We start from the raw sequence: 22,707 nt of genomic DNA, 5'->3' as shown, positions 1-22,707 counted from the left end.
TATAATAATGAAATAAGAAAGTTGTGCGTCAATCAAAATTTAATATTTTCTATTTTTTTTAATTAATATTTTATGAAATAATAAGAAAGTTGTATGTCAATAAAAATTTAATATTTTCTATTTTTTATTAATATTTTATATAATTTAATTTAAAAAAATATTCGGGTTTGCATCATAGTGATTTTATTATAATTCTCTGTGCTAAATATTCCATATCATTAAGATAGGTACAATTAATCTATTTCAGATTCCAGGCAATCTACTTTTATTTTTAACAGCATGTTATCTTGACACCACATTATGCTTGAGAGATATATTTAATTCATTTTTATTCTCGCGATATTGCGCGCAATTTTTAAATTTTTAAAAATTAGATAAAATGTTTTTCTTAAACTTAGAAATAAAAATGTAACTAAAAATTATACGAAAAGGTCTTGAAGAAATGTTTCTCTCTTCGTCACGTGAGAAAACGACGTAACCGTGCGGAAAGATATCGTTCGATAGTGGGAAGACGAAAAGAAACTTACGGGAAACGAACTATGGCGAAGAAAAATGAGTACATAGTGATGCATCCTCCTGGTGCAGCTGCAATCTAATTCTAGCTCCATAGTGCTTTACGAATTGAACACCAAGCGTATACATGATGAAATCTAATCTCGAAAGGGAAAAAGACCAAACTCACAATCAGCTGGCGCTTTCCCAGTATAATTTCCCGGACTCGTGCTAATTTTCCATTTGTTGAAACTCCGGGGAGAAAGGCTGAAATAAATTGAGGAGAACAAATGAGATATTAATTAAATGTCTGAAATGAGATATTCTTTGTTTAACAAAGATATTTATAACAAAGGACGCTTCATTATTTCTTGGAATCTTAGACAATTGAAAAATTTGTTAAATTTAACAGATATCACATAAATATTTTAACACAAAATAAATTGTAAAACTTCAAGTAATTTAAAATAAATTTTATGTAAAATTAACATAGTTTTTTCATGTAAAAATGAATTAAAAATATATTAATTTTAGATTTTATCCACTTATATTATAAAATGAAAAATCAACATTTTTTATGTGAATTTTAACAGATAAATCTTATTACTATTAAAACAGAGCATATCTATTAAAATTGATGCACATTGGGTTATTTTTACATCTTTTTTCAGTTGTTTTAATAATTTAACATTTAAATTCGATTAACACAACAGAAATATGTTAAATTAACACATGAATACGTTAAACATTTAATACAAAAATTTTAACGAGTACTGTTTTTAACAAGAAGAAACAAATATTTTTACTGTGTATTTTTAATTGAGTGTAAAAAGTAAAATAAATTTGTAAAAATTAGAAAATTAATTTTTTGAATTAATTTAAATATATGTTATGATAAGTATACTTTTTTTTAATGTCTACGACTGACGCAGTCTCGACATGAAAAAAACGAGAGAAATTGCGCGAATACGAAAGAACTCGGGATATAGCGTCCCGGTCGGAGCGGGAAAACGTTATTGTAAGATATATAGGTTTATAGAATATAGAAAATCGATCGTCACATTACGCATCCGCGTCCCATCGTCGCAGAGACCCGACAGCAGTCTGCCAGAGCGGACGGTCGTGCTAGGCCAAACACGTCTCGCTTCTTCCGGCACTCCCGGAAGTCATGCGCGATCTCAACGCTCCGCCTCGACATCTGTCGCTTTATATGCGAAGAAAATTCGAGCGGCTCACAAAAATGTTATTCATCGTTGAACTAAAATGCGTTCCATAAAAACACTCGAGTTCTTGGCAGAAATATACTACCGAGACACGTGCAAGGAAATTTTATATCGTTCAGTTTATTAATATTATTAAATCGAGATATATGTTATATTGTCATATATGTGACAAAATTCATAAATAGCAACTCGATATTTTTTTAATTGTAAAATATAGGAAAAAGAAGCCAGGAAAATTGAGCTCGGGCAAAATTAATAATATTATACATTTCGAAATAAATTAACAAAATTTTAATTTTATAAGGCCTTAAAAATGACTACTCAGATAATATTTATAATATAAAAATACTTAAGTTCTTGGCGAAAATACTACCGAGACATGTGCAAGGAAATTTGATCGTTCAGTTTATTAATATTATTAAATCGAGATATGTTATATTATTGTTATTATGATAAAATTCATAAATGGCATTTGATATTTTGAATTGTAAAATATAGGAAAAAGAAACCAGAAAAATTGGCCTCAAAAATCAATATTATATTTCGAAACAAATTAACGAAAAATTTTAGTTTGACGACAAAAAATGACTACTCACAATCAGATAATATTCGCAATAATATCGAAATGAAGAATTGTATTGATTTAAATGCATTTCTCTCACATGTAATTTTTATAAAAAAACTCGTGTACATTTGACCACAAAGGAAGAACGAACAGTTGCGTTTAACCGTTAATAGAGCGATGTCTACTTTTTCATGGAATATTATAGATAGGAAAAAAAAGAGAAAAAATATGCGTGCAAACCGCAAGTATTGTGTGTGCATCGACTATCTTTATAGATTCATTATTAGCTTACAATTAGTGCATCTAAATAAAGACGGCTGATAATAGCCGCAAACGTTGCAATTAAAAAACAGGAGCGGATTTAAAGAAAAGTTATACAAGTTTCTACTTCAAGTTTAGAGGGATGAGTTTTGAATCTTTGATAAAATTTATAATTTATAAAATTAATTTTTTAAAATTCAAATGTTAAGTTCACATAGCTTACGCTACGTAGTACAAAATTAAAATTTTTTAATCATAACATTTATTTAAATTAATTCAAAAAATTAATTTTCTAATTTTTACAAATTATTATTTTACTTTTTACGAAACGTTTAAAAGTTCTTTTCTATATCCATATCGGTGATGTGACGAACACATGTCGCTAATCGATAATGGGCGAGTAGGCAGACTATGATAAAATATCACCATAGCGATAAAAGATAATTTGATATTTGTGACATTGTCATTCAAACTAATAATTAATTTTTAATTTTTAAATATGATGTGTAAGAAGAAAATAAAAAGGATTCTAATTGTATAAAAACTATTTTCAACGTCAATAATATTATTTTATTTTGTGAAATTAACATTCTAAAGCGATTTATGAATGAATTCTTTAGCTTAATGTGACGAAATTATTTTTTAAAAATTATTTTTATTAATAAGAAACTCTAGAACACGCTTTAGAGTGCATTCATGACTTTAATAAAAATTAATTTTTTTGAAAGATTTTAATTTTTAAATATGATGTGTAAGAAGGAAATAAATAAAAGGATCCTAATTGTATAAAAACTATATTTTCAACGTTAATAATATTATTTTGTAAAATTAGCATTCTAACAAATCATGAATGAATTTTTTATAGTTTAATGTGACGAAATTATTTGTAAAAATTATTTTTATTAATAAGGAATTCTAGAATGTTCTTCGGAGTGCATTCATGATTTTAATAAAAATTAATGTTTTTGAAAAATGATGAGGATCCAAATTCGCAGAGGTCATATCTCGCGCTCAGCCATCCTCGCTAAAATCGATTCGAGTCCATCGTGTAATTGAATGTTAAATTAAGCTCTAACTGGATGGGGTCCAGTCCAATACATAAGTGAACAAGAGTGGAGAGAGAGTAAAGGCGGTACGCGCCAGCATGAAAATCGATTTAATCTACATAGATCTGTGATAAAATATTTCACCCGTGAACTCGAATGAATTATTCGTAACATCTGTAGCATTCCGCCATTAATAAAAACGCATTAAATCTTTATTAACATGTAGATTCTCAGGAATCGTAAATTAAAAACGTTAGTTTTGAGGAAAATGTAAAAGTACTATATGTATTAATATTTTTCAACGAATTTTAACGCGTGTATATAAATAATGAGCGAATTTTAATTCCCGGAATTTCCTGTGAACATCACCTTTTTAGGCGTTATAGTTGATAATTTACCGGATACGTTATATTCACGCAGTGAGTTTTATCTCGGCAATTTTTTACCCTGAATATATTTACATGGAGCATATGGCGAATGTTTATCATGAGTGTTACGATTAATTTTAACCTCGTGTTTTCTACCTCATTAGGTACTTCGTTGTTTAAATGAAATTTGCACATATATAATTATTATTGCTATTATTATTTTATAAATTAAATAATTAATTGCATTCATAAAATTCATCATATAGATAAAACAGAGTGTCTAGCGGTCAGGGAAATCTAGAAAACCGGGCATTGTCAGGGAATTTTATAAATCTGAAATTGTCAGGAAATTTTACTATTTATCTGGATTTTTTCACATTATTCTACATTTGTCTCAATAATTTGACATTTTTTATTAAATAAATATAAACTTTTCCTTGACTCCCAGCACGCTAATTTTCTGTGTTAAAAATCGATTCATCTACAGCGTGTTTGTTAATTTATATTTTTATTGTCGTGTTATTTTATTTCAATGTGTTTGATAGAGACAAAACTAAAAAATTTGATATTATATAAATAAAAAAAGGTGATTATTAATGCAGATTGTATAATTGATTAAAATTTTTGTTTTCACTTCCGAATCTTTTCATTGTTGACAAAAATATCTCAAGGATTTCATGATTTAATATTTAATTGATTTATCATATAGATATATGCAAATTAATATATTTGGAAAAAATAATACTAAAAAGTCAGGGAAAAAATTAATTTCTGGTCTTGGAAAATTTGAAAAAGTCAAGAAATTTTTTTTATTGATTCCACTAGACACCCTGTAAAAATTCTAAATTGTTTAGATATTTTTTTATCTTTTTTTATTATATGATTCGAAGTTTATTTCCTCTGTATTACCGAGTTTTATGGAGGATCAAGCGTTGCGATTAGCATCTGCATTAACAAATGACATTAGTATTCCAACGTTAATCAGTTCTAGAAATTATCATGGTAATGCAAATGTTCTTTAAATTGCTTGAACTGCTGTTATTTCCCGTTATTATTCGTCGTTATCATGTTCTCTGAATAATAATATAATTATAAATACTCGTAAATTCCCATTGTTTTTCGACGTTTGTCTCTTAAAAGTGCATTAAACGTGCAACGTAAACATCTAACGTAAATAGACACTTCAGCTTGTGTCCAGGTGTCAAGTATGTATCTAATGTTTGCCAAAAGCGTTAGAATGTTATTCTGTCAACATTTATTTGTACGACGTACAAAATATTGCCCTCGATTTATGTATATGAATATAATCGTTTGGAAAGAATATAATTTATAATTTAATGTCCAGAAAAATCTAAAGAAAATAACTTTGCAAAGATATGATTTTTAAAAATATTCTGGTAAACTAAAATGTTAATTTAATCTAACACGCGATTATAAAAAGATGAACATCGATTTGAGTTCTTTGTCTTTAGCTTTCCGCTCTGCGTTTTGGTTCCGATACAATGGCCTCACATAAGTATCCCTCCGTCATTTTTTCTAGAGAACCGCACACTTCTTCAACAGATTAACCCTTCAACAGAGCGAAAACGTGAACGCGCACTTTGATACCGGCAATTCTTTTTCGCGCGAAACAGCGCGAGTGAATTCTTTGAGCGTGTGTCTGGAAAATCCGACGTTCGCCGACGTCTAATAAACCGTAAAAATTCGAAACGTGCCCAAGATGACTGTGGGAATAACCATGTGCTACCATATTTCCCGGAAGTCTGTATTCGCGAGGCGTTATGTACAGTTACAAGTACAAGAAACATCGTAAATATTATAAATAATTATATATAATTTCTTGTCAGAGTTAAAATTATTATGTTTATTCTGTTTACTTTAAACAAAAATATTATACAGTATTTTTCTATTTACATACAGGTATAATTTGAATGCATAATTCTAAATATTTTTCTATAGATTTGTTTAGAAAGCAAAGTCGACGCAGACTTATAAAATCTGAGAATTGATAGAGATATATTTTTTTTTCACATGCACGTTTATTTCATTACAAATCTGCTATATGAAAAATCAGGATTGGATAATAACTAATTAATTAGTTAAAAGTTAAAAAAAGTTAATAACTTTTAACTTAGCTTAGTTAATTTAAAATGTATTAATTTTTAACTTTAACTTTTTTCTAAGTTAAATTTTTTTATCTCTGAATATCATTATTATTTTTTTATAAGTTATAAATGTATTATTATTCTTAAATTAAAGTATTATTAATTTTTATGTTTATTTTTCATGAATTTTAATTACTAAAAAAATATTTCTATATAAAAATCAAAATTTCTTTGTTATTTGTTATTAAATATTTTAAAAGAATTAACAACCAAAATTCTAATTTAATATAAATAATATTTTTAAAAATTAACTTTTGAGATTTAATCTCAGTTAATTTAATCTTAACTTAACTTTAACTGAGTTAATTTTTTGTTCATAAAACTTTCAACTCAACTAAATTAATTTTATAAGCAACTAACTTTAACTTAACTTAGTTTAAAAAAATCATTAACTTATCCAACTTTGTGAAAAATGCGTGTGTATCAGAAAAAGGATAAATTTTACAACGCGGCTGATCGGTTCGCGAAATGCAATACGAATGTCATATCGGCGAAATCCGATCCGATGCACTTTTCCATCGCGGTTAGAAATATAATCGCTATGCGAAGCTCTGAGTTCCGCCGATGCGTTCGCGCTTCTCTCTATTTCGCTCGTGTTCGCTCGATCCTCCAGAAATTCGCGGACGCGACGTTCTTGATGCACCGCGAGCGCTTACGTATATATCGGATGCAGACGGGGCTGCATTCCGGCGTGCACGTAATAGTCCGTTGCGTGTTCACAAGCGAGAAAACCGCCGCGGGAATAGTTTTCAGGTCGGTTTATTTACCCGGCAATTCTCGGGTGGATACGACACTCTCGTCCAGGTTTTTTGCGACGCGAGACCGCCGTAGGTGGTAGTCGTTAAGAATTTTTAACGCTCGCATAATCATCGCGGTCGACGATACGATGATGAGATCTCGCTGATTATCTCGCCGCGCAACCGCCAATTTTTTTTCCAATCTCAAACTTATCTGTGATCGTTAAGTCGTTTCGATATTTCTCTGCGTGATAATTTTTTTAATCGAAATAAATTTTAATTAATTTAATTAAAAAATATTTTATTATTATATTATTTTATTTATTATTATTATTATTTATTATTTTATTTATTATTTTTAAAATTTTATTTTGTTCGCTATTATATTTAAATTTGCAAAGCGAAGAGATCAAATACGGAATCGCTAATTGAGAGAATATTTTCTCTTAGAATTTACCCTATGAAAATCATAAGTCAATATGATATTATGAGAAAATTTTATAAGAGTTTCTCTGATTAATATATGTATGTATCACAATAAAAAGTAATAAATTCTACCACAATAAGAAAATTTATATGTATACATACACTGAAAAAAATATTTGTGTGAAATTATATTATCATGCTAGGTTTAAAAATATGGAAAAAAATTACAGTGATAATTAATTGTACCAGTTTTGAACTAGTAATTTCCACGTAAAAGTACATGGATTTTTTTCAGTGTATTTTTACACAATTACCATAATTTTCCGGATAAATTCTCACAGAAAATTCTGTTAGCTAAATTTTAAATCATAGCTAAATTTTAGCTGTCCAGATATTACACATGAAATTTAGTTATCATGCCTAAATTTTAGCTACACTGAAAAAAAATTTAATTAATTCTTCTAAGTATTTATTTCAATACTGTTAAATAAATAATTTATTCGAAACTAATAATATTTATTTGATATGAAAAATATTTGTTTCAAATAAATGATTTATTTGACAGTATTGAACTAAATATATTTGTTAATAATTTAACAAATTTTTTTTCAGTGTACGATAGCTAATATTTTTTAGCTGTAACATTCTTCGTTAAATAGCTAAAAAATATTAGTTACCATAGCTAAAATTTAGGCATAATAACTTAATTTCAATTGTAATATATGGACAGCTAAAATTTAGTTATATGGTAGCTAATTCTTTTTTTCCGTGTACACTTTACAAAAACAAATCTCCTTTTATAAAACTTTTAAACTCAAGAGAAAAAGGTCAAACTCACACATTTCATTATGTTATTTACGCGTATCATCTTTACGAGGGGAAAAACTACTCTCGAGGAATAGCGGGAAAAAACACTTAGCACCCTCTGAGAAGAGCATACGTTATACATACACACACTTATACGTATATATATATATATATGCATATGTACGTGTATGTAGAAGTGGGCACGCGACACGATGGGAAAAGGCGAGGTCATTAATTGCGCTTTGTGAGGCTCACAAAGCGAGATCGGGCGCGATTCATCGCTTAATGCAAGCGGCCTATACAGGATGCTCTCAGACGCGAGAAAAACGTTTTTCACGATGTATTGTGTACAACTGACGCATACACACGACGAATAAAACGGATAGAAGCACGTGCGAGAATTATGGTTCAACTTGAGAGAAAGTTTTCCCGTTGGAACTTTACGAAAACTTGCAATATCCTTCTGCAATATGTTTTATATTTTCTTATTGCAGAAGTTATACTTCTTAATCTTCCGGTTACATATATCACGCGGAAGATGAATATTCTTCGTCAGGCTTATACACATAGTTTCTAACTTTACGCTCAATTAGTGATGGAAACGCACAGCTGAGCTCCGATAATTCCCATAGATATCGATTGCGCGCGAGAAATATTTTTTTGTACTTTTACTATAGCATTTTTATTTACGATTAGAAAGGCACGATTAGAAATCTCTGAAATATAATCGACTAATTTTACTGGCAGTATAATAGAAAATATGTCGTTTACGTTTCATTACAAAATTTCTCTTCATATTATTTTATTATTTTATGTATATACTTGAAACTCTGCAAAAATCTATTCTAAAAGCAATTTATCAGAAAATGTTTATAAAGCATATTGATGTAATTAAATTATATAAATTTAAAAAATATATATATATCGATAATTACTAAAATTTCATTAGCGAATTAAAAATTCCAGCTTTGATATACTTCTTCGCCAATAAAATTTGAGTAGAGTCGATTGAATGTATATTTATTATTTTAGTATGAATATATTTTCAAAATTATCGTGCACATATAGTGGGAATATGAATGTGTATGTGTATATGCATGCATAATTATACAAACTGCTCATAAATGTTGTGGCGTATAATAACCGCAATAAATTAATGCTAAAATAGAATTCTATATAATATCACGTTTGGATTTTATTATCCTTTTGATATCACAATAAACTGTTTAAATAGGTAATAAAATTATCGTAAAAATATATATAGTTTCTTTAAAAACACACATATATTAAAATAAATAAATCTAAATATTTCCATAGAAAATACAAAAGCGATAAAAAATATTTTTATATTTATTTTTATATGAAAAAAATATTGAATAATAATTATTATTTATTATATGATATATATGTAGTTTTTCTCTCCAGTCATTTAAAAAGTTACGATATAATCACAATTTTCTCTACTTCTTGAAATAAAAAATTTACGTAAATTTTTAAAAATATAATTATGATATATAATTATCCGAAGAAAGTTGCATTTGAAATGAGAGAGATCGCGTGAAAAATGACGACCACGTCAGATCGCTTCCGGAATACTTTACGGACCACGTAAGGCCACAGAGACGATCGATTCCCCAGACATTCCGTATGCCGACCATATGCTGCTGGCTTCTCTGCTGCCGCAACAGCGTAACCTTTGCGCGCACACCCGCTTATACCGCGCATTAATTAGAGAGATAAGCAATTACAGTCGGACGCGAGGGATGCGGGTGCGCCATCGCGGCTAATTATTGCCCGGCAAGACACGTGTCTGTGTCTTTGTTTGTCGCGAAAGAAGCTTGATTTGCGACTGCATCAATTAATTGTGTACAAAAATCAACATTTTTACAACTTGGCTCCCTTCGGGCTAACTTATCAAATAATACAATTTTTATTCGCAATAATAATAATTTTTTAAATATATTATTTTTATATAGAAAAAATAATGAATAATAAAATTATGATTTATTATATGAATTATATATAGAATATTTATTTTTATATAGAAAAAATAATGAATAATAATAATTATATGTATATTATATGAATTATACATAGAATATTTATTTTTCTATAGAAAAAAATAATAAATAATAATAATTATTTTATTATATGAATTATATAGAATATTTATTTTTATATAGAAAAAATAATGAATAATATGATTATTTATTATATGAATTATATAGAATATTTATTTTTATATAGAAAAAATAATGAATAATATGATTATTTATTATATGAATTACATAGAATATTTATTTTTATATAGAAAAAATAATGAATAATATGATTATTTATTATATGAATTATATAGGATATTTATTTTTATATAGAAAAAATAATGAATAATATAATTATTTATTATATGAATTACATAGAATATTTATTTTTCTATAGACAAAATAATGAATAATAATAATTATATGTATTATTATATGAATTATATAGAATATTTATTTTCATATAGAAAAAATAATGAATAATATGATTATTTATTATATGAATTACATAGAATATTTATTTTTATATAAAAAAAATGAATAATAATTATTATTTATGATACGATGTTATTCTTCTCTCTAGTCGTTAAAAGTTGTGATATAATCACAATTCTCTCTACTTCTTAATGATAATTGCAAAATTCCGATGAAAAGTTCGGCCGTCTCTGGTCGACTCATTAATTTTCTTCGTGAGATAAAATTCGAACGCCTCTGATAAGAAGAAATATATCAAATCCCCACCCTACTGAATAAATCATACTCTGAAACGCCTCCTCGATTGATCAGGTTTCCCATTTATCACGCTATATGTATTTTCATAATAGATATTGATTTACGTTGCTTTTCATTACGTCATTACATACGCTTAAAGCTTTTTTTCTCGTCGTTTTAAGAAAAAAAAAAATCAACGATATTGTAAACAGAATTTTTGTCGTGCACACGAAAACCCATCTTGTAAATTCAAGCATCCTTGACAGTATACGACGCTGCGTGTACAACACAACGTAAGGTCCACATCCAGAAGCACGTACACAAACAATTGCTTTCCTGGTCTCTCATCCGGTTCGGGGACCAGAGAAGGAGATAGGTTCCCGGGCGTGGTAGAGTGAGTCCCTCTCGATCTCGGTCGGAGCCGCGAGTCGTTTTGCTCTGCGGACTCGTGCGCGCGACCTTCTCCGAGAGCTTCAAGGACGGCGAAACGCATCGCCGGCCCGAATGCCGCCGAGAGGGAGATCCCGGCAAGGTCGACCGGCAACGTATTCTATTTCTTCCACTTGGATTTTTTCAATCGCGCGCCCGCACGGACGAAAATAATTGGACGATGATGCCTGTCACGCACATGCGTTCGCACCCGGTTCTCCAAACGAAAGTCTAATGATTTCGGCACAATTTTATTCAATATTGAGGATTTTAATATTTTATTAAATATTAAATATTAAGGATTTTAATATTTTAATAAATATTAAATATTAAGGATTAATTAAATAAAGCATTGTGAGTGTGTGTGGTCGAATTTTAAACAAACCTTTCTTTGATTTTATCTACTGGCGACTTCAAATTTGAATTATTTATTAAATTTTTTATTATGTGTATCAAAAAGTATGTTAAGTATTATATGTTAATTATTTAAATTTATGACAATTTTAAATCACGCGTACGGAGAGAATTTTTTCTTAGAATTTACACTGAAAATCATTATGGGACAATATAGTATATAGGAAGAATTTTATAAGAGATTTAATTTTATTAAATATTTCTGTTAAATATATTTTATTATATGTGTAAAAAGTATGTTATTTTTAAATTATGACAATTTTAAATCACACACATGGAGAAAATTTTTTCTTAGAATTTATCCTGAAAATCATTGTACGACAATATAGTATTGAAAGAATCTTATAAGTTTTTTCTAATTAATATTTATCATAATAAAAAATATTTTATATCTTATTGTGATAGATATTAATAGTTTTTATCATGGTAAACATTAATCAGAAAATAAAATTCTTGATTTTAATCATAATTTTCAGGGTAAATTCTAAGAGAAAATTCTCTTAGTGTAATATTTAAAGATTTTTAATTGTTAAATTAATGAAAAGAAAATTATGTTAGGTATAAAACTGTGGAATTTCTCAAAGGATATTTTTCAACTAATATTAAAATTTAATAATCCCGATTTAGGAGTGATTATAACAGGGTTGGGTAATAATTAGTTAATTAAAAGTTTTAAAAAAAGTTAAAAAGTTAATAACTTTTAACTTAGATTAGTTAATTTAAAATGCATTAAAACGTATTATTTTAAAATTAAAGTATTATTATTTTTTACGTATATTTGTTATCAATTGTAATTAAAAAAATATATTTCTGTATAAAATCAAAATTTCTTTGTTATACATATATTTTAAAAGAAATAACAAACAAAATTCTAATTTAATATATAAATAATATTTTTAAAAATTAACTTTTGATTTAACTTTAGTTAATTTAATCTCAACTTAACTTTAATCGAGTTAATTTTTTGTTATGCATAAAACTTTGAACTTAACTAAATTAATTTGATAACCAATTAACTTTAACTTAACTCAGTTTAAAAAAAAATCATTAACTTACCCAATCCTGATATTTTGATATCAGGAAAGTTTGCACGAGAGATAAAATTGTCCACTGGATATAATGGACACTCGAGTCCATAATGGCATCGACAATAATTTAATGCACCGATAATTCCGCGCGCATTCCGCGGTGCATCTGCAGTGTTCGATACCGCTGCACTCTGTTCATTACACGCTGCGCGTTAAATTTATACGCCGCGTCCGGCGTTGATCACGCGTGCTTATTAAATCCTTATCGGCACCCGTCATCGTTCGCTATTTCAGTACAGCATCTTCGGTTTTTATTGCTCGCTCCTTTTTTTTCTTTTCTCCTTTGTTTTTCAGCCCCTCGCGATTTGATTCGCACTAGAAACGGCAAGATAGATTGTAATCGAGGTTTTCTTCTTTAAATTAGATATGCTTCCGATAGTTTTACACTCGATTAATCAATTTATCAAATGTCTTTTATTCCATCTTTTTACTCTTGGACTTCGCTAGAATTTCACATTGATTACGTTTATAATTTATCTTGTGCTTCTCTCTTTCGAAGGCTGCAACTTGATATTTTTTTTTGTGATCGCAGCTAATCACAAGGAAAAAAATTAGCCATTATAGTTCAATTTCGGCTATGATAACTAATCACAAAAATTATTTTAAAAATATTAATTTTCATGCCTAAATTTTAGTTATATGCTAACTATAATTTTTTCAACTATAGTTTAGCGGAGAATTCTATAGCTAAAAAATATTAGCTGTGTCACAGCACATCTAAATTTCATGTTTAATATAGGGACAGCTAAAATTTAGCTATGGTACACTGAAAAAAATGACTAAATTAATACATATTTAGTTCAATACTGTCAAACGAATCATTTATTTCAAGCAAATAAATATTTATTTGTTTTGGAAAAAATTTTCTTATATCAAATAAATATTTTTCATATCATATAAATATTATTAGTTTGAAATAAAGGATTTATTTGGCGGTATTGAAATAAATATTTATTCGAGTTAAATAAGTTTTTTTTTTCAGTGCAGTTAAATTTGTATTTTTGTGATGATAAAGTCCTCTCGATGTTACTTCGATTTTCTTTTCTTGTCCACGCCGAGATCAAGTGCGATGCGACCGTGAGTGCCGAATTTAGCTCGCAACGCGACATATGTTGCGTCGCACGTGAATGCGAGGCAGGTGATTCAGGGATCGCAGCTGAGATACAAGGCTAAATATATAGTGTCAGTGAGGCGAATATCTTTGCTCATTTGCATTTCTTTGCTTCACGCGAGGTAAATAAACGAACGGGCGACAACACTTCCGGCCGATTTTCGAGATAAAGATAAATAATCGATTGATGTAACCATTTTACAGGATAATCTTTCTTTTCGCGTGTTTATCCCTCGCTCTATTGGCAAAGCTGATAGAACGAAGAATTTATATGAAAGCATGTGGGGTAAGCTAATCGGATGTCCGGATTCGCGAATCCGTGACGCGTTTGGGTGAAAGACGTATATCCGGATTTATGATTTTCATAAAAAATAGAACATTTGGAATTCGAATATTCTAAGTCATATATATAGAATCAGATTTCTTGGAAATCTTGCGGAAAGAAATTCGAATGACTGAGAAAGCGGAAATAGCTCAATAATTTATTGCTAATTTAATATTGATCGGAAAAATATTTTTTAATTAACCAATTTAATGATCTCTTTAGGATCATAAATCAAATGTGTAAAATTACTCCATAACGAAAATTTTTTCAATAAAAAATTTTTAAATGCAATTACATATTAGTACTATTTCAAAACATATATATTAAAAATACATTGCTTGTGTTCTAAGAAAAAAATAAAGTAAAATGTATTTATAAAATATCTTATTCTGATAATTTATACATAAATTAAACAAAAAATTAAATCTTAATAAAATCTCATAATTTGTTTGTTGTTAGAATATATCTTTAAATTGTATATATATATATATATATATATTACATTTATGTCACCTGTGCGATATCATTCTTTACACAAACACTTATTAAAATGCCACATCGAATTGAATAACAGCTCAAAACTATACGAATGCGATTTAAAAATTTTATCATTTTACAAGATTACAAATTTTATTAAATATTATTGTTATGTTTCTGTTTCAGACCTTGGACTTTGATAGAGATGGTCTCACGAAGCTGAAAAAGGCTATCAAGGCTATCCATAATTCCGGAAACGGTAAGTTAAATATTATTATCAATTTTCATGCAACTTGTTTTCATGGTTGTGAGCATAACAAGTAATTTTCTCTTGAAAGGAAGAATTGCTATGTGTCTCAGAATATAAAACTAGTCACAAATCAAAACCGTAAAATTATATTTCTACGTCATACATATATATAATTAAATTATGGCAGATTTTTTGAATAAATTTTAATTCTTTTTATTTATTAATTTTCTTGATTTTTTAGATTTTATTTTATGGAAATAGACATGATTTAAATACCAAAATTTTTGGAGTACATGCAATTATTAGCTTCGATCTGGGGAACAAAACTCTTCCATATAGATTCGCGATCATTTATTTATATTGTCACTCTGGGACACTAGATTCTCATGCGTATTGAATGTCATTATCAGCGCTGATAATGACAATTGAATCATTGGAATAAATATTGGAATGATTATTATAGCGATGCTTATATTGCATATTATTAGCTATGATGAGCACACGATATAATCGCGACACACAATTCTTTTATACTAGATGTGAGAGATCTTTCTGAAATAGTTTTGGAATAAAATTGAAGGAGGTATATATTACAGTATAAATTAATATAACAGGACATCTGTTTAAATTTTCCAATTAAAAAATATACATGTATTTAGAAATCTTGACATTTAATTAATTTATAATCGAATCTATATTCTGGCTTTAAAAATTAATAAAAATAAATCAGTAAGAACACTTTTTTTACGAGATATAAAAAAGTGTGTTCGATCATATCGAAGCGTTTCCTTTTCAGATAGCTTTTTCGAAATATAGATTTGGAATAAAACCAAAAATTGAAGGAGGTATATAAATTAATATAACAGGACATTTGTTTAAATTTTCCAACAAATTAAAAAATATATACATATATTTAGGAACCTTGACATTTAATTAATTTATAATCGCATCTATATTCTGGCTTATAAAAATTAATAAAAATTAAATCAGTAAGAACACTTTTTTTACGAGATATAAAAAAAGTGTGTTCGATCATATCGAAGCGTTTCCTTTTCAGATAGCTTTTTCGAAATATAGTTTTGGAATAAAATCAAAAATTGAAGGAGGTATATAAATTAATATAACAGGACATTTGTTTAAATTTTCCAACAAATTAAAAAATATATACATATATTTAGGAACCTTGACATTTAATTAATTTATAATCGCATCTATATTCTGGCTTTAAAAATTAATAAAAATAAATCAGTAAGAACACTTTTTTTACGAGATATAAAAAAGTGTGTTTGATCATATCGAAGCGTTTCCTTTTCAGATAGCTTTTTCGAAATATAGATTTGGAATAAAATCAAAAATTGAAGGAGGTATATAAATTAATATAACAGGACATTTGTTTAAATTTTCCAACAAATTAAAAAATATATACATATACATATATTTAGGAACCTTGACATTTAATTAATTTATAATTGCATCTATATTCTGGCTTATAAAAATTAATAAAAATTAAATCAGTAAGAACACTTTTTTTACGACATATAAAAAAAGTGTGTTCGATCATATCGAAGCGTTTCCTTTTCAGATAGCTTTTTCGAAATATAGTTTTGGAATAAAATCAAAAATTGAAGGAGGTATATAAATTAATATAACAGGACATTTGTTTAAATTTTCCAACAAATTAAAAAATATATACATATATTTAGGAACCTTGACATTTAATTAATTTATAATCGCATCTATATTCTGGCTTATAAAAATTAAATCAGTAAGAACACTTTTTTTACGAGATATAAAAAAGTGTGTTCGATCATATCCAAGAGTTTACACTTGTCAGATAGCTTTTTCGAATCACTTCCTAGAGCGAACGTAATATTATGTTCTAATTTTACGGGCGGGGTCTGGATTTTTTTTATTAAGCTCGAATGGGGAAGTCTCGTCGAGGTTAACATCCGCAAGGTCTATAGACTCATACTGAACTGTGTGCACTGACTTTTACGAGTCGGGTCTGCTGGCTCTCTTCTTCATCGGGTAGACAGATCGATTTCTCTGGCGCCCCTTTTGTTTCTTCGGGGCAGGCCATCCTGCGGGAGAGGGTCTAGGAGCTTATATATTCCGGAATACCTCGCATTCTGAAGTCTGCGATCGGCATCTTTACGATTGCAGTTATATTCACGCCCCCGCGGTCTATATAAACGAGCGAACGATCGATATCGTGTCGCTGTCGACGTAGACTTGCATATATCTGCATCGTCGCAGCTATCAACCTGTGTCGTTCAATCATGAAAATATACATACACGCATGATAAGACGTATAAAACCGTCAAAATGCTTTTAAATATTTTTATTATATTTTTTTAATTATATAAAAATTAGGAAACAAATATACAATTATATTAAAAGGGAAAGTGCGAAAAATAATTATTATTATATTAATTCAGGGTGTCTTCAGGGAAATCTTGGAAAACTGGGCATTGTCGGGGAATTTTATAAATCTGGAAACGTCTATACTATTTATCTGGATTTTTTCACATTATTCTACATTTGTCTCAATAATTTGACATTTTTTATTTAATAAATATAAACTTTTTCTTGACTCCCAGCACGTTAATTTATATTTTCATCGTCGTGTTACTTTATTTCTATGTATGTTATATATTTCAAAATATATTATAATATTATTCAAGAATTATAATATTATTTAAGAACTTTATTTTAATTCATTTTTTTATTAAAAATTAATACATGAATTTTATTAAAAATGTTTTATTTAAAAGTTTTGTTGTGATATTAGATACCATTAAATATATTAAAATATATGTATTATAATTTGGTAAAATATATTAAAAATAAAATTTGATATACAAATAAAAAAGGGTGATTATTTAAATAGTTTATAGTGACATGTTTGTTTCGATTTTCGCACATAATACAGATTGTATAATTGATTTAAATTTTTGTTTTTTTAACTTCCGAACCTTTTCATGGTTGACAAAAATATCTCAAGGATTTCATGATTTAACATTTAATTGATTTATCACATAGATATATGCAAATTATATATTTGGAAAAAATAATACTAAAAAGTCAGGGAAAAAATTAATTTCTGGTCTTGGAAAATCTGAAAAAGTCTAGAAATTTTTTTATCGAGTCTGCTGGACACCCTGAGATATACAATTATATTAAAAGGGAAAGTGTAAAAAATAATGATCATTATATTGATTTTCGAAAAAGTTTGCGGACGCATACGTACGTAGGAAATTTTGAAAAATCGTAAAAAGTGACGTTACTCCTCGTATAAATGTTTAGCATTTTTTTTCTTTGCTTATTGGAGCAAGTAAATGTCGGAGAGCGCGTTAAACTGATGTAACTTACATGCGAACATCGACGTTACGTGATACTTTGTTGTCAAGCCTCGGTATATATATCATTTATCATGCATGTTAGCTTTCTGCGCGCATATAAAATATGTAGAGGCTTATTTATAAGTTTTATAATTACGAAAGAATTACGCCATAGGTTGAATAATCTTGCGTCATAAGAGTCTTGTTACAAGAATAGCAACAAGAGCAACGCGTCATACATATTCTAAATTATAATAAGTATCGTAAATATATTAATAATTCACGATTACACAAATATATTGCACATTTATTAATAATTATGAGTATTAATATATTAATTATTCGGAACAATTTTTAACAAATATCAAATAATTTGGAGAGGATGAACATAATCATTGCCAGATCGAGGGACTTTCGTCAAATAACGATAAGTGGTTCATTTGGAACAATATATAAGTGTCACTCCAAGTTTTTATTAATAATTCTAATATATTTTATGAATAACCGGACGAATCATTCTGCTTCTAATTGGGTTCTTACTTTGTTGAACTATTTTAATGGTCTCAATTCATTGTAAATATATTTTGCGTTTTAACTATATAACTTATATTGACTATGTATTGCGGATTTTTTATTAGAATTTTATGTATTTATTTATTATCGTTATTTATTATCACTATTTTTTTGCGCACTGAAGAGGAGCAAGTAGAGCTCGAAACGTTTGTACAATTATTATTTTAAATTAAGAATTTTCTTCTCAATAATAAAATAATATCGTATTGCTCGTTACACATGGCCTTAATTTAATAATTTATCAGTATTAATATATATTTTCTTTTTTTTCAACGTCAGCTTATTTTAATTCAAACGAATTAAAATTTGATATTAAATTTCATGAAAATATGATTTGTGTACACAGAGGGAATTTTCCCTTAAAATTTGGTGTTGGAAGAATTTTATAAGAATTTCTCTGTGATTAATATATTTACAATAAAAAAATATTACTTTCTACCACAATAAAATTATATATCGTCTCACGATTATCATGATTTTTAGAAATAAATTCTTGGAGAAAATGTCCATGTATTAACGAAAAAATAGGGAATCGAGAGATACTTGAATGTTTCTCTGGCAAGAATAAAGTGGCAACTCGTGCCAAGCCGTGTTCTCGCATTAGTCGCGAGACTAATGAGAGATTAAAACGACGTTTCCTTTTCTCGTCGGGTCGATAACGCTCATATTATTTCGCGAAAGTTGCGTGCTCGAGCCTCTCATTCCCTTTCCACGGTGAAAAACTACTCTCTTTCGTTACTCTCATTCCACACAAAACAATATTTTTAATATCGTAAGCAAGTTGAGTCTCTTTCTCCGAAATTAAATTACAAATTTCGAAAAATTACATCTTAAAGTTACGTCATATTTTCGTAAATTAATAATATACCTAACTATAATATATAATAAGTATATTAAATATAATAAATATTTTAAATATAATAAATATATTAAATATAATAAATAATATACTTAAATTGAAATGATCTACATATATTTATATTCTCGGGAGATGAAATATTTTCACGAAACCAAATATATCTTTAGTATACGGAAAGTAAATCGGAGTAAACATATACCGGAGACATTGCCTTTTTATTATGAACTGGATTTTAAATTACGGATCTTTCATGACGCAACGAGCAGATAGTCGCGCGAAATTGCTTCCTGAGGTCGCGAAACGTTGCTGAAGACCTTATAACCACGTGGTAGGATTCTTCTGTAATTGTCGGCAGCCCTGGATAGCTTGTAATTATGTAGCATAATAGAGAGATGCCTCGTGAGAGCCTAGTATTACGAAATTGTTTTTTGATGAGACCTTTTATTTTTCCCTTATTCTCTAACTGGGACGCAGTAATGATGTGCATATATGTATAATATTTCTCATTAAATAATAATTATCGTTTTAATTCATTTTTGATTAATTTCATTTAGGAAACAAGTCTCATTTATTATCGGTAATATGAAATAAGCAGCACTTATTTTACATAATTAATATTACTGGCATGATATTATTGTTGCTCACTAAAAGCAATAATACATGCAATGAATTAGATATGATTATTTAATATTTATACTTCGTAGTTTTTATAATTCGTCATTGTTTCGATCTATGTATCTCTTCTATAATTAAATCATATTTTTTTAAACAATATAAAACGAATTTTTTCGAGCTCTTCCATTTTTTAGCATCCAATGATGTCAAAATTTCAACGTTCAATTTTAATATGGATTTCATAAAATTAACGGCCAATTTTGGATCCTTTAAAAATTAAATAATATATCTCTTTCACGTTATAGTATTATCTTTGTCCTTAACGTCACCCTTCAGCAATCTCTTTTGATGACGTCTTACGTAACCAAGGTCTCATCTTCGTCTAAGCTTCATTAGTTCGTAATTGCGCGAAGCTTGTTAATTGTCATCTTATCTGCGGCGTGTCACTTTGCTTATCTTCTAAAATTGTTATATATTTTAAAATAAGTCGAATATATCGCATAGCAGTATAACTTTTTGAAATCTATTTATATGGAATAAACTGAATGCACAACGAATTTGATTGAGAGTTTACGTTTATTTTTCTATAAAAATGAAACAAAATTGTAAATATATTATTTTAAAAATAAGAATAGCTTAATTTTTAATTGTGTTGTTATAATTTAAAATAATTAATTTTTGAAATTATATAAAATATCTTTCACATTAATTATCATATTATCTTAATATTTTTTTTATACAATCACTGTCATAGAAATTGATTATTACCATCAGTATTAAAAATTGTGATTTTAAATACTATATTTACATAAAAGTAAATAGCACATTTAACAATAAAAACCTTTGAAATGCTGAAAAAAAAGTCGGCAAAATATGACACGAGTAAGTTTAATTACCCAGCAATAGGAAATTTTACTATTTATCTGGATTTTTTCACATTATTCTACATTTGTCTCAATAATTTGACATTTGTTATTACATAAATATAAACTTTTCCTTGACTCCCAGTATGCTAATTTTCTGTGTTATTAAAAATCGATTCATTTACAGCGTGTTCATTAATTTATATTTTCATCGTCGTGTTATTTTATTTCATAAATTTAACATTTAATTGATTTATCATATATAGATATATGCAAATTATATATTTGTAAAAAATAATACGTATATATTAAAAAATGCTTACACCAATCAAGGTGTAATAAATATATCGATAATAATTTTTTAATTTGATGAATTAATTTATCAATATTTTTTGTGTAAAAATTATTTTTGGCAAAAAGTCCGGGAAAAACTGAATTTCTGGTCTTGGAAAATCTGAAAAAATCAGGGAATTTTTTTTATCGAGTCTCGTGGACATCCTGAATCTTTAAATGAAATATATCAGTCATACCATTTTTTCGGGAATAAATAATGGGAGTCGAAACAACAAATTGCCGTGGCGGACGCAACATGTTAAACGCTCGCGTTCGATCATGTTTTTCGCGCATCCTTCGGCTATTTTTCACCCGTCAATCGACCCCTCTGAAAATCGCGCTCGCATTCATACCCTATCGGACGGGTCGGCGTTATTTCCGTGTCGGGCCACAATGGACCACTTTTCTCCAGATACCGTTCCGGCATGTCCGACCTGTTCTCTCTCGCCCGCGGTTCTTTCCTCATTCACCTGTTACCGGTCCTTTCTCTTTCTCTCTCCTGCCTCCGGCTGTTACCTGACGATAGACAGGATGTATCGCTCCGAGTACTCCGGGTACGAATCACGTGCCGTGACGCATGTTGTCCCCAGGAGACAATAAAAGGGCGGAAGGAGGTCCGGAATGTTCTCCAAACTTTTTCCAGCGGAAGCGTTTCGCTCGCAACCAACCGGGAACGTTGAAATTTTAACCAGCCAGTGGATCCTATGACTATAAATTAAATAAAAAAGATTCACGTTGGTACAAAAAAATTATTTGGATATTTTTATATTATATGTTTTATTTAAAATCAGATATATATTTTTTTTTATTTTATTTATTTTATTATATATATTTTTTAGTGTAAATATATAAATATATATTTATATATTTACATTTATAATCATCTCTTTTATTATACATTAATCGATATCAAATATCGAAAGTGTAATAAATATATCGATAATAATTTTTTAATTTGATGAATTAATTTATCGATATTTTTTTGTGTTAAAATTATGTTTGGCAAATAATAATATTAGGAATGTATAATATTACCTATATATGATTCGTATCCTTCTGAGAGCTTTTTTATGTTTCCTCGTGAAAAGACGCAATTTCAGATATTTTCGTATAGTAACACCACGGTGGTTGAAAAATTCAAAGATGCGATACATTAGCGTTTCCGATGTCGTGAAAAGCTACGGCG

General features: G+C 28.2%; 1 protein-coding gene across 4 annotated transcripts in view; it reads left to right on the top strand.

Annotated features, from left to right (window-relative positions):
* Positions 1-22,707, top strand: part of Asap (ArfGAP domain of ASAP) — a 61,396-nt gene that overhangs the window by 11,588 nt on the left and 27,101 nt on the right. For all 4 annotated transcript variants that reach the window (XM_029304076.2, XM_029304075.2, XM_029304078.2 and 1 more), the window contains exon 2: positions 14,874-14,946. In XM_029304076.2, coding sequence (XP_029159909.1) covers positions 14,874-14,946 — 73 coding nt within the window. The remainder of the gene's footprint in view (positions 1-14,873; positions 14,947-22,707) is intronic.

This window comes from Nylanderia fulva, unplaced genomic scaffold (genome assembly GCF_048542155.1).
Source record: "Nylanderia fulva isolate GAGA-0341 unplaced genomic scaffold, ASM4854215v1 Scaffold10, whole genome shotgun sequence".
Taxonomy (NCBI): Eukaryota; Metazoa; Arthropoda; class Insecta; order Hymenoptera; family Formicidae; genus Nylanderia; species Nylanderia fulva.
The sequence above is the reverse complement of the archived record's forward strand: the minus strand, read 5'-3'. Positions and strand labels throughout refer to the sequence as shown.